The sequence below is a fragment of the Anser cygnoides genome, chromosome 13 (assembly GCF_040182565.1).
Source record: "Anser cygnoides isolate HZ-2024a breed goose chromosome 13, Taihu_goose_T2T_genome, whole genome shotgun sequence".
Classification (NCBI taxonomy): Eukaryota; Metazoa; Chordata; class Aves; order Anseriformes; family Anatidae; genus Anser; species Anser cygnoides.
Window position 1 is genome coordinate 11,956,876 of NC_089885.1, and position 15,947 is coordinate 11,972,822.

General features: G+C 60.7%; 1 protein-coding gene across 4 annotated transcripts in view; it reads right to left on the minus strand.

The window, feature by feature from the left end:
• Window positions 1–14,963, minus strand: part of NLGN3 (neuroligin 3) — a 35,178-nt gene extending 20,215 nt beyond the window's left edge. For 3 of the 4 annotated variants that reach the window (XM_067004781.1, XM_067004780.1, XM_067004779.1), the window contains exon 1: window positions 14,829–14,963. Coding sequence is in view for 1 of the 4 variants with exons in the window: in XM_048075108.2 (XP_047931065.2) it covers window positions 626–631 (6 nt within the window). In the remaining 3 variants the exon portion in view is untranslated. Of the gene's footprint in view, window positions 1–625; window positions 1,006–14,828 lie in introns of those variants that run through there. The other variant, XM_048075108.2, reaches the window with a different exon arrangement.
• Window positions 14,964–15,947: the final 984 nt, after the last annotated feature.

Sequence of the window (15,947 nt, forward strand, 5' to 3'; positions counted from 1 at the left end):
TAAAGTAAAACAGAACCCAGAACAGCTTCTTGCTATATCTCCTCGGGATTATGCTATCATGATATCCTTTTGGGTTGCTTAATCCTCATCCATGGCTCTTCCAACAGCTCTTTAAAAAACAGGGGAATCTGAAGACAAAAAACTGTCTGTTACGATAGAATTAAAGTTCCAAGTACACATCCATAATGCAAATAAAATCATGCTACGGGATTTGCAGTTGTCTCAAATTATGAGCTGTGTGAAGCATCAGATACAGAGGTGAGTTACGTTAGCAATAGCCAAGTATGTCCAGATAGAGATGCACAGTCAAGACCCAACAACTCTAATGTTACCTCGGAGAGCCACAATGTGCTAACAATAAAATCCAGATCACGCTATTTTAACATTTGTAATTCCAGACTTGGTTCCATCGTTTTTTAAAGACTTTTCTCCTCCATCTGCCGATGCCCCTGCAGCACAGAATAAAGGCACCCAAACAATCTCAGCAACATGCTCCTAAACCCTCCTATGTTTGGATTGGTTTTCAATTACAAAAACAAAAACAATGCAAGCCCTAAATCTGGAACTCCCTGGGTTTCAAACGCCTCATTTGGGATGATTACAATCCCCCCGAAACACATCTTACCCGCATATTGCTGTTCTGCGCTCTGCGCTCTCTGCTGTAACTTCGTGTTAACGTAACGTTTAGTACGGGAATTTAGCCTTAATTTAATATTGACAGGCTGCCACCAACACCAGCGCTCAGCCCTCTCCACCGAGGGCTCGGCAGCCAGCGGCGCTCTCGGGGGCTGCAGCAGGAGCCCTGCATCGCTGCCTCCTGCGCTCTCCGCGGCGGGGCCGAAGGCAGCCTGCCCCCAGCCTTCCCAAGCACACGCAGTAACGAAGGAGAAGATCCAAGAGAGGACGCTTCGTTCGGGAAGCTATTCCCTCGCATCCCACGGGAGGTGGGAGCAAAGCGTCCCCGGGCTGAGCCGCCTACGGCTCCTCCCGCTGTTCCCAGTGAGCCCAGCTCTTCCCCCCGGCAAAGGTGGCTGCTGCCTCCCCGCAGCCCTCGCGAGCACTGGAGGCTGCCAGTAGGAAATGGAGGCTGCCAACTGGAAGTGAAACCAGGCTCGCCTGGGCAGATATGGCCAAGCTGGGGACACCGTGACGAGCGCACGAGCAAGGAGCCGGGAGAATAAAGACGCTGCAGGCATCCTGGGTCGGCCTGCCAGACCGCTGAGGGCGGCTGGTGCGAGCGGAGGAAGTGAGGCTGCTAACTGTTAATGATTTTATTCATGCATCTTGGAAAACAAACGCTGTATCGGTATTTCCACGACTGTACTGTCTGCCAGACTGCTCCCTCCCCAACAACAAGACGCTCTCCATGGAAACCTGAGCAGGCGGATCCCGCGAAGCCGCGGTTGCAGATGCACAGCGAGGCGTCCCTGCGCCAGCCAGAAGAGCCGGATCCACACCTTTGCTGGCTGAGAGCTGTGGGCGAGCGCCGCCAGGCCGGGCCCTCGCGTCGGATCTCCGCTCCCCTCCCAGCAATCCGCACCCCGCTGCTTCCCTCCCCGCCAGCCCCCTCGCTGCTCTCCTCCAGCAGGCAGCGACCTCGGCTCTTGCCAGCCGCCGGTGCCTTCTGCCTGGCCGGCGATGCTGCAGAAACCTCGGCAGCACAGGAGCTGCAGCAGCACCGGGCTGACGTGCCCGTGTCCCTGGGCCCCGGCATTTCTCTGCCAGCCGTCCTCAGCTCTCACCCTCTGACGGTTTTGGCCTGGGTTGGTGCTCGAGGGTAATATTACGGAGCGGTGGTTAAGCGCAATGCATTGCGCCCAGCGGGTCTTTCTGACACCAGGTTTCTCATCCATGCTGCAGGCAGACATTTCCCTGTCCTGCAGCACTGGGGGAGCAGTTCTGGGAATTCAATCCATCACAGAGCTTGTGCACAGCAATAAACGGCTACCAGCGGCACTCAGTTACACTGAGTGGGGACAAGCAGGGTTTCAGCAAGGTCTGCCCTGCTGCTGCTGCCGCTCAGCATTTCTCTGGGTGACCTAAATGACAGAACGAAGTACGTTTTAAAATCTGCACACGACACCCAGGGCTTCGGAGGCCAGGGCTGGAACTTGACGTGCTCCTGACAAACTGGAGAGAGGGCTGAGTGGTAATGGGCAGGGCTGAGAGTCGCTGGCAGGAGAAAGCAGCAGCATAAATGCAGGCTGGGGAAGAAAAGGCAACAGTGCTTCTGCCAGAAGGGTCAAAAGGGCTACAGGGGAGTACAAACTGAGCGTGAGCCAGCATGTCATTGTCACAGAAACGGGCAAGTACAGTAGGATGTGTAAAAGGACAGCTTATAAAGGCACACGAACTGCCTTTCGTTATTCAGCTCTCCTCCAGCTCATAAAGATACATCAAGCAATTATGCTGTTCTCCTCTAGAGAACTGCTTCACCCCCCAAAAGATTTGGGCCAACCAAGAGAGGCCACAGGAGACCAGCAAGGCCACAAAAAGCCTGGGAAGCATGGCCTTGAACAAAAGCCTAGAAGACAAGCCATGTCAGCAGATACAGTTTTATAACGTGAAAAGGCTGCTGCAAAAAAAAGCCCAGAACAGTCTGATGCTGAACTCAGTGCTCGGTAGTCATGGCAGCATCCTCCCTCTGCCCCAAAGCCTGACCCTCCATGGGCGATAGCCATCGGTGGTGACCGTGATGGATGCATCCCATCGTGGTAGCTGAGCTGGGCTCAAGGTGGACTCGGGGGAGACAGATCCAAGGGCTAAGGGAGCATGCACCACCCAAACACAGCTGGCATGCACATATGACTAGTCGTCAGTCCTCTTACCCCATAAATAAACGAGAGCCCAGAGCCTGTTGAGCTCTCCTGCGCTGCAGCGGGCTGGATGCCAGCATCTTCTCCTTGAGCAGGGACGCCTCTCAAGGCTACTCCCTGAAGTCGAGAGATTCCTTACCTGTGACAGACGCTCAGTAGGTGACTGCTAGCTAGCTTGTTGAAACTTTGCAAGTAATTTACTAAGCGTGCTCCAACTTTGTAACCTTAGCTAAGTGACATAAAGGATTGATGTGCATACAGTCCTCTAGGCATAAACTATTAAGTCTGGGATTGGGATAGGATCCGGTCATATCTAGACTCCTCGGAGTTTGGACGGCAAAAGGACCTCCATTCTGAACCTTATGGCTCAATGTGAGGGTCTCCCTGAGGCTTGTAGTCTGACCCTCTCCTCTATGCAGTAAATAATTAAGTGGCCTTGCCATCACGAATCTTGTTAATGTCACATTTACCATTAGAAAATTGTTAAATCACTGTCTCATTCACAATTAAGCACTGCTAAATCACTATTTTCATCAATAAATATATTGCTGCTTCGCTCTTGTGAGTGAAGTACGTAATTCCTTTGGTGACAGGAGACACTTTCACATTAAGAAAGGAGAGCCAGGTGTACACCAGGAAAAAGTAAAGGTAAGCTCATCAGCAAAGGGTGCTCCAAGGCAGGTGGACAGAGCGAATGACACCTTGGTGTCCCCTCCAGCCCGGTCCCCTACACTTCTCATTCCCCTGGCTGGCAGCTTTGTCCCTGCCCTCGGTGGTTCAGCATTTGTCACCATGTAGTGAAACAAGAGCCATCTCAGCCATGAAACCATCAGTGTGTAGGTGGCTCTGAGGGAGCAGAGCGCTATGGAAGCTTCCCAGCAGCATGGAACCCACCACAGCTGTCCTCTGCTCTGCAGGTCTCACTGAGAGCCCCGTGCCCCCATCTCGTCCTCCTCCCAGAGGCGCATCTGCAACACCTCCAACAGTACGGCACCACAGTCACCCTGCAGGTACAGAAGGAAAAACAGCCGCAAACCTCACCCTCATTCGCTTCAATTGCCAGGTACTTCCCTGTGACTTGCCTTTTCTAACTTCTACCCACAGTTTCACCAATACTTAAGCAAAGCTGAACACCAGAAGCTGATGGGACACTCCACTGTGCATCCAGTGCCCTGGGGAGAAGAAAGATGAGAGACCTCAAGAGAAGCATCAGTTAAGTTCCTCAGTGCTGCAGGAACATATGTGGGACAGAAGCTCTTAGACAACTCCCAGACACGTCGAGATCCTCGTGAGCTCCCATTCAGAACGGCAAAAATGTTGCCCCAAATCCCTAGAAATTTCAGCACCACTTCTGCTGTCGTGCCAACGGCTTCCTGCTGCGATATGGCCTGTCCCCATTTCCTCCATGCCTGTTGAAAGGTCCTTCAGGAAGAAGCAGATCCTGCCCGTCTCGGGAAGGAGGAGCTAGGCAGACCTTTCCCTTGCCCACACTCCTGCCTTTCCAGACATTCGTTTGCACTGGAACAGGCTGCCCAGAGAAGCTGAGGGTGAGCCATACCTTGAAGGTGTTCAAGACCAGGTGGACGAGGCCCAGGGCAACCTGATCTAGTGGGTGGCATCCCTGTCCATGGCAGGGGGGGTGGAAGTGGATGGGCTTTAAGGTCCTTTCCAACCCAAGCCATTCTATGATTCTATGATTTTTGGTGTTGATTCCAGTGTACTGTTTGATGCCCTGCTCCTGCCTGCTCCAGAAGGCACACAACCCAGCGGGTGACATAACCTGGCTCACTTCCAACTCCCATTTAGATCAGAAGCTCCAAAAATGCAGGAAGTATCTCAGTGTCACTGTGCAGGGAGCGGCGATGCTGCTGAAGGACAGCCAGTGAGCACTGCAGCAGGGACAGTGGTGGGGTAAGCACCCAATCCTGCCGATGCAAGTACAGGGTGGCCTCCATAGAGGATCCAAGGACAATCGTGTTTGACAGCCTGGGCTGTCTGGGTGTGGGCCACATGTTCACCTTGAGCCGGTCTCCATTTCGACTGACCTTCCCACTCACCGCTTCCCAGGAGCGTGCAGAAAGCTGGGGGAGGGCCGCACGGCACAGCAAGCAGCTGCTGTGCAAGCAAGAGGCTGTGGGACAGATCCCTGGCTGTGAAGAGGGCAGCGGCAGCAGCCTCTTGGTGGGCTGCCGGACTTCCACGCCGCTCACAGACAGCTGCTGGAAGTAGGCCGTTCAGTGCCACATTCTGGGTAGAAATAATCTGGATTATCTCACGTTGCAGCTTTCCTGACCTCAGCGCAAAGAAACGGCAGCAGCTTTCCTCTCCCTCACCTTGCCGCTTGCACAGATTCAGTTCACAAATGCCTCCCTGCAGGGGCAGAGGCTAATGAGAACCACTGTCTAAACAGCAAACACAGTGCCACGGCCTTGGCACAGATACACACACACTTGCTCCCCAGCCAGAACAACTGGCAGTGAAGGAAGAGCGCCTGACCCAGCCTGGCAGATCAGAGAGCCCTGGAGGATTGTCCAGAAGCCCCTGCATTAGGCTTGCACATGCTGCGCCCTGCGCCCTTAGCAATAGCCAGATGGGGCATTGCTGTACTGCAGCCTAAACAGGCCCGGTCCAGGCTGGCTAGACAGGCAGAATGGTGTAAAGTAGGGTAGAGTAGTAGTTCCAGTTGGAAGGGGTCCACAGAGATCACTGAGACTGATTCAGACTACTTCAGGGCAGACCCCAGCTTAAAACTTATCTCGAGCGTTATCCAAATACCTCAAACACGGACAGGTGCTGGGCATCTACCACCTCCCTAGGAAGCTCTTCCCTTGCCAGCTACCTTCTTGGTAAAGGAGTTTTCCCTAATGTCTGGTCTGAACCTCCCCTGGTGCAGCTTTGAGATATTCCCACACGTCCTGTCACTGCATACCCGGAGAAGAGAGCAGCACCTCCCTCCCCGCATCCGCTCCTCAGGAAGTGTAGGGCGCTTTGAGGACACCCTCAACCTCCTGTTCTCCAGTCCTGAGAAACCCAAGTGTCCTCAGCTGCTCCTAGAATCATCAAATGGGAAGGGACCCACAGGATCATTGAGTCCAACTCCTGGCTCCATACAGAACCACCCAAAAAACAAACCCTACACCTGAGAGCACTGAGGGCGCCTGCCCCTCCGCTCCCCTTGTGAGGCCGCCATGAGGCCTCCCCTCAGCCTGCTCTGCTCGGAGCTGAACAAACCAAGGGACTTCAGCTTCTCCTCACACATCTTGCCCTCTAGGCCCGTCACCGCCTTCACAGCCCTCTTGGATGCTAATAGCTTTACATCCTTCTTGCATTGCAACACCCAACACCACACGCAGCACTGGAGGCAAGGCCACACCAGCGCAGAGCAGAGCAGGAGGCTCCCTTCCCTCAGCCATGCCAAGCCCAAAGCCCCCAGGACACAGCCAGCCCTTCTGGCTGCTGGGGCACGCTGCTAGCCTCTCGGCTGGCCTGGCCCGCAGCCCTTCCAGCGCCTGGCCGCCCCCAGCACCACCCGGGGGCTGGAGCTGTTCCTTCAGCACCCAACGGGCCGAGCCCAGCACTGGGCCCACCGCCAAGGCCACCTGAAGGGCACCGGGCACCTCCAGGAGCAGTGCCCGGCTGGTGGGAGGACCTGTGGGGCATCGACCACCTCGGCCATGCTAGGGAAATAGCGCTTTGCGAGCGGCAGCATCGCCCCGGTGCTCACTTCGTGCGGGCGGGTTGACTGGCGATGTGAGCGTGCGTTTGCAGAACCCCAGAATCGCCAGACGCCTGCTCGGGGCGAGCTGACAGCGAGCCCTTGGCACCAGCGCAGAGTTCATGCCGAGACAGCTCGCTTGCTCTCCAGCACATCGCAAACAAGCACCAGGCACCTACTTTGAAGCAATACAAGCTCACTCGTGGATCCGAGATCAACACTCGGCAGCTAGCGACTGGAGTGCAAATCTCACCCAGCAAAGAGCGCGCTGCCGGCACAAGCAGCGCTCCCCGCACTTCCTTTCCCAGCTCCGCCGAGCTGCGCGCTGACATTATCCCAGCTGCTCGTCGCCATCCCCCTCACATCTGCCAGAGGAGCGGCTTCTGTGTCCTCTCCCCAACAACCACCTCCGAAACAACGGCGCCTAGCAGGGCCCCCAGTTTTTCCTCTAACACTAATTGTTATGACTGAACCACTTTAGGGAGCAATTACACAAACACGAGACTCTTTTCAGAGGAACAAGCTTCCAAAACTCTACGTCCAAACATGTTTGTATTTTTTGAGTTTGCAACAGCAGGATTGAAATTTAATAAAGAAAGGAGACTTCAGTGCCAGAGAGGCTGGTTTCATGCAGTGACACCCCTGCTTCTGAAAGGCCCCAAACTAAACAGCAAGTACGAAACCCAGCTGCTGATGGCATGTCCTTACCCAAAATGTCTTGTATCCCAGTCCCCCACACTCCTTTCGAGGCACCCAGGTGCACCAAGGCCAGGGTCCCCCTCTGGCCACTGGGCAAGGGTCAGCTTGCATGGGACACTGCCCTGCCCCGACCACCGCCCGTGCCAACAGCCTCACGCACGCTCGGAGGGAGGCTGGGGAAGCACCAGGGAGCGCAGGCAGGCTGAGCGCACACAGCCAATGCTTCCCGTGGAATAGCGTGGTCCGGAGGAGGCTCTATAAATGTAAAGAGGTGGGCTGGGCAGAGAGGAACCGACTGCAGCTTAAAATACAAAGACTTCCTGCGAATGCGACTGGAGAGGGTGGACAACAAAATCCAAGAGCGCTTTGAACAGGAACAGCTACACCAAAATAAGCCGTCAGTGTTTCATTTCTACTGACTCAAAGCAGGAAGCCAAAACCACTTAATCACAGGTTGTAATCTGGAATGCAGTTGTAAGAACCTCCGGTTTCAACAGCAGAGCTGATAAAGGATTGTTTCCTTTACTGACACCTGTCCCAATCACCTATTTCTTCTGATATCACTATCCATCACTTCGTCAGCTGAGCAAAGTTTCATGGGGCAGAACTGTAAGCCAGGTTATGGGGATGATACAGCATGAAAGTAATCAATAATGGGGCAAAGAACAAATATAAGGAACATGGTTGGAGAGAAGCAGGAACTAGCTTTCCATGGAAGCTGAATGACAATGTAATTATTCTGTTTCCCTGTGCAGAGATAATGTTCCAAGTTATCTGGCAGCGCACAGCCATCACCTTCCTGCACCGCCCTGTCTTGCACCACCAGACACCAAGTCAGCCACCGAGGCAGCGAGGCTGTGGAGCACAGCGGCTCCACAAGGACAGCGAATCCCTGTGCAAGGGGCGTGCAGGTGATCCGCACGGAGCCACCCCTCTAGGATCACAGTGCAGGCAGCAGGGCTAGGCTCACTCCCTCACGATGCTGGAAAGCCAAGACTGGCAAGGAAGAGCAGGACAGGCTGATCGTCCTAATACCACCACACTGGTGCCTGTTCAGACCCGGTGGCACCAGCAGCCACCCACTGCCTCGCAGCACTGTGGCTTTCCCCGGGCTGCACCGCTGGCGGCAGCCCCTGCGGAGCACCGGGGCACTGCTCAGTGCTCAGGGGGCCGCACTGCCCCGCTCACGGCAGCTTTCTCCTCACCCGCAGCAGGGGCTGTGCTGCTGCCCGCTCTGCAGAGCGCTCGGGGAGGGGAGACCCAGACGCTTCTGGAGCGGGGCAGGAGAAAGGGAGTTGCAACCACTGGTTACAATGCACGGGAAGAACAGAAGAACAGCATGAGCTGCATTTGCTGAGACTATAATGCCCATTCCCTCTGCGTCCGCCAGCAAGCAGGGCTCGCTGGAAACATCAGGAAGGGAATTCAAGAAGATGGAGGTGGGAAAATGCCACCCGCTGCCGGAAGAGCCAGCCCCGCTCACAGCGCCTGTCCTTGCAAGCCACCCAGCTCACCTGCTGCTGGTGCTGGGAGCATCAGCCCCCCCCTGCTGCCAGCTGCGCCCCGGCCCTGTGCAGGGATGGGGGCTGAGCTCGGGGCTGCAGACCCCAGGAGAACACGAGACGGCTTCGAGCAGCCACGTCCTGCAGCAGCCACCGCTCTGCGAGGTGACGTCAGCCTGGCCAGGAGCTGGCAGGCAGGACACGCCGTGCATGCAGGCTGTGCTGCTCCAGACACTGCCTGCCTCCCGCAGACGCCAGGGCCTGCGCTCCTCGCCCGCTACGGCTTATCTACAAATTGAATTTCACACTTGTGCGCCCCCGGAGCAGGCACATAGGTGCTGCAGCAGCCGCCCTGCCCCTCCGCATCCTCGCCCCACCCCACCACCAAGGATAACGCTGCTGGCAAAGCTTTGTCCGGGAGCACCGGGAGGGCTGAGGTGAGCTCCTGTGCCTTGGAGGGATGGAGGTGGGCTGACGGCCCAGCCCAAGCACACAGCAGCCTCTGCTCAGTCTCCACCTGCAGCAAGAGCCATGGGCCACCCGTGTTCCCAAAACAAAGCCAAAGCTGGCATGACCATGAAGAAGACCACAGAGAACACGCGGGCTGGAGGGTCAGCCGGCAGCAGGGCGGCTCTGCAAATCCCTCTTGCTCGTGCTGCTAAGGCATGCTGAGGACTTGAGGCCAGGCAAGCCAGCAGCTAGGAAAGAAGCCTGTTTAAATTTAATCCAAAATGTACTTGATATTTTTCCCTTGTAGCTTTCTCCTCCCATATTTTCTATCTTCAAGCACAAAAAGCAGAAAGCCTTAAACCTCTGGCAAAAATCCTTTAATGTGTTTTACTGTAAAGGCTGCCTAGTGTTAAGAAATAAGCTGAACCGGAGCAAATCAGGCAGCCTGTGGATGCCCTGGGAGGCGAGGATGAAGCAGGACAAGCAGGCAGGCTGCAGGGACCAGCAGTGCCAAGGAAAGGCGGCCCCGGTGCCAGGAACGCACCCATGCTCCCTGCCGAGGTCCCCGAGCACGGCTCTGCCTCGGCAGATGCCCGCTTTGAAGCCTTGCTCCCTGCGGGGGCCGGAGGAGGTTTCTGTGGCCGAGAGGTGACTGCGTGGCTCCCCTTAAGGCTGCGAGCATCAAAGCAACCTCAGCGTGTGAGCATCTGAGCAACCTCTCACAGGAGAGCCCGGTGGCAACGGTGAACAAAATGGCACTGAGACAGAGATGGAAATCATGTTCCCACCGGCAACTTCGCAGCACCACGGACATCCACCTCCTGGCCTCCTCCATGCGTGACACAGGACAAAAGCTCCCCAGGGCCCGTCCTCTTACAGCCCAGCCCCGTGCCCTCGTCTCCCAGCCCAGCACAGGCTCTCCTCACACAAGAAGACCTCTCCCAGGCCCGGCCTCGTGGCTCCCTGCTGTCCCTGGGTGTTGCTAAACCAGCCGGGAGCTGGGAGGACAGCCTTCTTGCACCCCATGCTGAGCTGCACCCTCACCGAGAGCGGGACACGAGGCTTTTCTCAGCCGGGCACAAAACCAGGAGCAGAACTGGGACTGTTTCCTGATGTGAGTGCGAGACAGCAGGCAGGGCCAGGGGATGGGAGGAGAGGGAGAGGATCCCAAACAGGATCCCACGTGATGCCACGGTGCCCCCTGCATGCAGCGAGCTCTGGGGCAGCACCGGGGCAGGAACCCAGCTGCCACGGGGGGAGCATCCTGCACTCAGCAAGGGCCTGCCCCGTGCCAGCTCAGAGCTGGGAGGGGATAAACCCTGTGCAGAGCCCAGAGCTTCCTGCTGGCTGCACCCTTCCCACGGGCACGTCATGGAAATAACGGCTCAAACCAAGGGTGAGCCTTGCCCTGCACACTTTCCTGCCGGTAGTCTGAAGTATGAGCAATTTGCAGCTCAGGAGCTGTCCAAGCGTATCTCCGTGTATTTACTGGTCCTCAGGGAACCTCTTGTCCTTCTTGAACTTGTCCCATTTCTCCTGGAGCCAGCGTAAGGTTTTGCTGTTCGCAACACCTTGTTCTGAGGACTTGTGTGCTCTGGCAGCACGTCTGTGAGCGGCAGATCCCCTCCTCCTGGTTTGCACCTCCTGCTAGCGGCGTTTGATGTGACCTTGTACTTGCATGGCAAGAACCAGGGAGCAGTTAACCTCCGTCCTTTCTCTCCTGGCCTCCTGTGATTTCTGTAGCTGTACCTGATCCATCCTCTGTTGTTTCTTTCCCAGCCCGAAGATCCTTGCCTTGTTCAGTCGCTTTCTGTGCGCGGCCACCTCCGTGGCCAGCGACCCGCAGGTCTCACCGCAGACCGGGGCGTTTCTCGTGCTCCCGCAGGGTGGCAGCTCCCCGCGAGGGGCTGCATTGGGCAAATCTGCTGCAGAAGGGACCGTGACACCAAGGGTGTTCTCAGAAGTCTCCTCCCCGTGCCCGTCTCAGAAACCTTCCTGGCCAGGCTCTGCCAAACAGCCTCGCCTTCGGAGAGCCCCAGCAGCCCCGGCGCAGACCCAAACACGGCTCAGGCACAGTAAGAGCCCTGTAATGCTCCCTAACGCAACCTTTCCCAAACTTTGCCACCTGCTCCGCTGGCACGGCCGGAGCATCTGTCCACAAGGCAGAGCTTCAGCTCCGCTTGCCAGGCACCTCGCAGGGTATGCTCACGCTGAGATGCAGTTTGAAAATAACAGATGTTACTACACTGCTCTGCGTTTTGCAGTGTCAGGAACAAGGCTTCTTTACCAACAATCCCCAGAGCTCCTTGCCAAGGCAGTCCCAGCCCAAACAGCGCTGCCCGGCACAAAGCCCTGCCCGCAGACATCGCCCCGCGCCCTGCTCCCGGCAGGACGGACAACGCAGCAAGGGCAGAGGTTCCCCACGTGCCTGCAAGAAGCAGGAGCACGGGTTTCATCATGCGCCTCAATATCACCTCTCGTGAGCCCAGACAAGTGACCAAACAACTGGCACGTATCCTCCTCGGCAGGCAAAACTTCCAAGCGCCGCACGCAGCAGGCAGGACGTGGCAGCTGCAGCCCCGAGCTCCCGCTCCCCCCCGGCTCCCCCTCAGTCAGACTCCCTCCAGGGGCCGAGTGATGTGGGTTCAAACTGCCAGCGCTGGCAATGGCAGGACCTTTTATTCATTCCCCTCACACGCCTTGCAGAATCCTGCTGAGGACGGCACACAGAGCGCCGGGCAGAGCCCTCTCCCTGCCCCCCGTCCCCGGGCACGTCACGTTAGGAGACCACCAGGGCTTCTCGGCCAGCGTGCGGCACCACGCAGCTCCGCCTCTGCCGCGGCTTTCCGCTGAGCACCCAGCACCGGGACCCATCCTGCTTGCTTCTGCTGGCGTGCCCTTGCCAGCCGCCTTCGCCCAGAGGCCCTCCGCGCCACGGACCTGGCTTTGGCTGGGGATGCAGGTTCAAGTGCCAGGCCCTGGTTTAGAAGAGCCTTCCAAAACGCTCTGTCAGCAGCAGCAGATAAACGCGGCTCAGCAGCAGAGGAATTTCTGTCTGGGATGCCACAGGGAGCAAATGACCGTCCCATCCCAGCGGCACTAAAGCCCTAAGGACAGAGCCAGGCTGTCCCTGTCCCACGCTCCTGGGTGCCCATCTCTGCACTCACACCGGGGCCCAGACCTCGTGGATGCTCAGCCCTCCTGTGCTGTGCGTGAAACCCCTCAGGTTCTTCTGTGGCTCCTCCTCAGGCCATGCCCAGAAAGCAGCACGCCATGCTCTGTGCCCCATCCACGCTGACTCCCACCATCCCTCCGCACATCCACCTGGGTTCCTCACCGCTGCGGCTGCCATCATTGCCACCTGGACATACCACGGAGGTCTGTCCAAGGCCACAGTTGGCTCTGGATGGCTCCAAGGGCTTCCTTTCTCGCCCACCTGCCGCACAGAGGCTGCTCCTGGCAGGAAGGGGAAGGGAAGGCTGCAGCGAGGCACTGGGGGGGCGGCAGAACCACGGTCACTGGGGAGGTTCGGGAGCTGGCAGAGCTGCTGTTGGTCAGGGATGGCTTAGGTGGAGCTGAAAGGACTTGATGACCTCCAGGTCCCTTCCAAACCAGGGGTCCTAAAATCCCTCCGCCCTTGACACAACGGCAAAGCCAACAGGGACCTGTCGGAAGGGTTTGGCAGCCACTGTCTCCTTGCTCTCCCTCACGGGCTCAATGTCATCCTGGTCAAAAGCCCCCTGGGTTGTGTCCCTGCCCACAAAAACCCCAAGCACACGGAGCGGACCCTGCGGAGACCCAGGGAAGCCGCCACCTCCACAGCTGCAGCCTCGGCGAGCGCCCTGCCAATTCCCAAACCACCTTCTGGAGCCCCGGCAGGCTGCTGGGCACGGGGCGAGGCAGCGCCAACCTGCCCGGCACCACCACACCAGCCCTTCGGGGCAGAGCCTGTGCACGGGGTCTGGAAAAGGGGCAGATCCAGCTGTAAGGTGCAGGGCAGCATCCTCGGCACGGGCTCAGCCTTCCTCTCCAGCAGGGCTGCCCCAGGCGCGTGCCGCTGGGCTCGTAAGGGCGCTGGGAGGCTGCGCGAGGCGGCGGCACGCAGCCCCTGCCAAGATGGGCACTGGGGCTCCATTTCCCGAGCGCACGGCTGCGCGGCGCCCACGTGCCCGCGGCCGGAGCCTGCCCCGCGTCTCGGCGCCGTTCGCTCTGGAGGTTCGGAGCCGCGCGTTCGCAGGTGTCCAACCCAGCTCCCCATCCCGACCGTGCGTGTAGCCATGGCAATTGCACATGCAAGCGGCAAACCGAGGATCTGGGCTAACTGCAAATGCAAATGAAGCAAACACATGCACGGTGCTAAAAGTGTGACCTCTAAATGTCAGCGTTTAACCGTTTTGCAGACGCCGGCTCTGGTGGCTGCCGCCCGCACAGCCCTGCTCCCACGGGGACCTGGGGGCGCCCAGCCCTGCCCCGGGGGGTGCCGAGGATGCTCCGGTCCAGCGCGGGGGGGACAAGGAGGTACCTGCGCTTCCCGAGAGCACCCCTGCGTGATGGGCAACGGGGGCACCTCCAGCCCTCCTGCTTCACGCCACAGCCACCTCCCCGAGGGAGTCGTGCAGCCTCGGGAAGGCACCCGGACACGCTGCCGTCGGGGAGAGCGTGGTGCGGAGAGCGGCTGGCTGGAGGGTGTGGGGTGAGGACGAGGGCTGCCTTGTCGGGGGCGTGCTGGCCGCCTGCAGCACACCCCTTGGTGCGGTCCCTGGTCACGCCAACCACCGCCGACGGCGGCTGTCCTGCCGCACGGCTTCGAGCACGACGTGGCCGCAGCACATGGCGGCGGAGCCCCCGGCAGCGACCCGTGCGCCACGTGCTCCTCGCCCTGCTCGGGGACGGGCACGCCCGGTGCGACGGAGCCCGGTGTACGCCCGCTGCGCCCGCCGCCGGGCCCCACGCCGGGCACGGGGGCCGGGAACGCCGGCAGCTCCGCCAGCCCGTGCCAGCTCCGAGCCGAGCCGAGCCGACCCGAGCCGGGCCGGGCCGGGCCGGGCCGCGGGTCTCCCCCTGCCCTTGGCCAAGGGATGCTCGGTCCCGGCACAGTACCGCCCCGGCACAGCACCGCCCCGGCACAGCACCCCGCCGCCCTGCCCGGCCCGGCCCGGCCCGGCCCGGCTCGGTTCGGTCCCCCCGCCCCCGGGCAGCGCCGCGCCGGGCCGAACCGGGCCGGGATGGGATGGGGCCGGCGGTGCGGGGCGAGCCGCGATGGACGGGACGGGAGCGGCTCGAGCCGAGCCGTGCCGGGGGGGCCGCGCAGCTGGGCGGGCGCACAATCCCCCTTTCAGCCCGTCGCCATGGCAACCCGCCGGCTCGCCGCGGCCGCTCATCCGGCCCCGTTAACCCCCGCCGTTACCGCCGCCCTCCCCGCCGCGCCGCCCCGCCCGTTAACCCCCGCCGCGCCGCGCGGGACGGCGGGCACGGCACGGCACGGGCACGGCACGGGCACGGCACGGCCCCCCGGCACCGGCCCCGGCCCCCGCCCTCCCTTGGGAGCCCCGTCCCGGCCGCCCGCTGCCCCCTCCCGGTGCGCCCCCCCCCCCCCTCCATCTCCCTCCCGGTGGGGGCCGGCCCGGGCCGTCGGGGCGCACTCACCGTCGGGGGCGGCGGCGCGGCTGGGCCATGCCCGGGGGCGGCGGCGGCGGCGGCGGCTGCTCCGCGCCCCGCGCTCCGCTCAGTCCGGCCCGACCCCGCACCGGGAGCGCGCGGCGCGTGCACGGCGGGGGCGGGCGGGGGAGGGGCCGCCGCCGCAGCACCCCTTCGGTGCCGCCGCCGGTACGCCGAGCGGCCCCCGGCACCCGCACCGCCCTGCGGGATGCGCGGAGAGGGCACCCGGCCCGGCGGGGCCCGGCGCGCCCGGGACCGCACCCCCGGGACCGCCAAGGCCCCGGGAACCCCGCCCGGGCACCGGCACCGACCGACCCCCGGGAGGGGGGCACCGGGACCGGCACCGGCACCGCCCGGGGCACCCCGCAGCGCCCTTCCCGGGAGCACCCGCCCCGGCCCGGGCATCTCCGCACAGCCCCGGGCGCCCTGCACCGCCCTGAGCATCCCGGCGTGGCCGTGAGCATCTCTGTGCCGCCCCGGGCAGCCCGCACGGCCCCGGGGGTCCCCGCGGTGTCCTGGGGGTCCCACCCCGCCCAGGGTGCAGGGCCCCGAGCATCCCACGCCACCCTGGGCACCCCCGCCCAGCCCCAGCAGCCTGTCCCGCCGTGCCCTGTGCCCACCCTGGCCACCCCGCACAGGCCCCTCTCCACCCGCCCGCAGCCCCGTGGTGCCCCGGCACAGCCCTGCCCGTCGGAACATCCCCCCCAGCACATTTTGCCACGGCCCTGGGAGCAGCCCCCACCTCTCCGCTGCCCCGCAGCACCCAGCCGGTCCGGGGGGGTCCATCAGGGACCAGTACGGGGTGTCCCAGTCCCAGCATCAGCCCCGGGGCCAGGCACAGCCGTCCCACCCCGTTCCATGCGTGGAGCTGCGGGCTCAGCAGACACAGCCCTACGGCCCCAGCAGCACTCCCAGCCCCCCCCCCAGCCCCTCTGTCCCCCCCGTTTCCTCCTGGTGTGCCCTCTTCCCAGCCCGGGGACATTCCCCCTCCGCGCTCAGCCTCCTGGCACAGCCTCTCCCCCAGCCTGCCCGTGCCGGGGCTACCTTGCTGTTTCATTCCTGCCTGATGGGATTACAGAAATCATTTGAAACAGGGCACGGATTTGG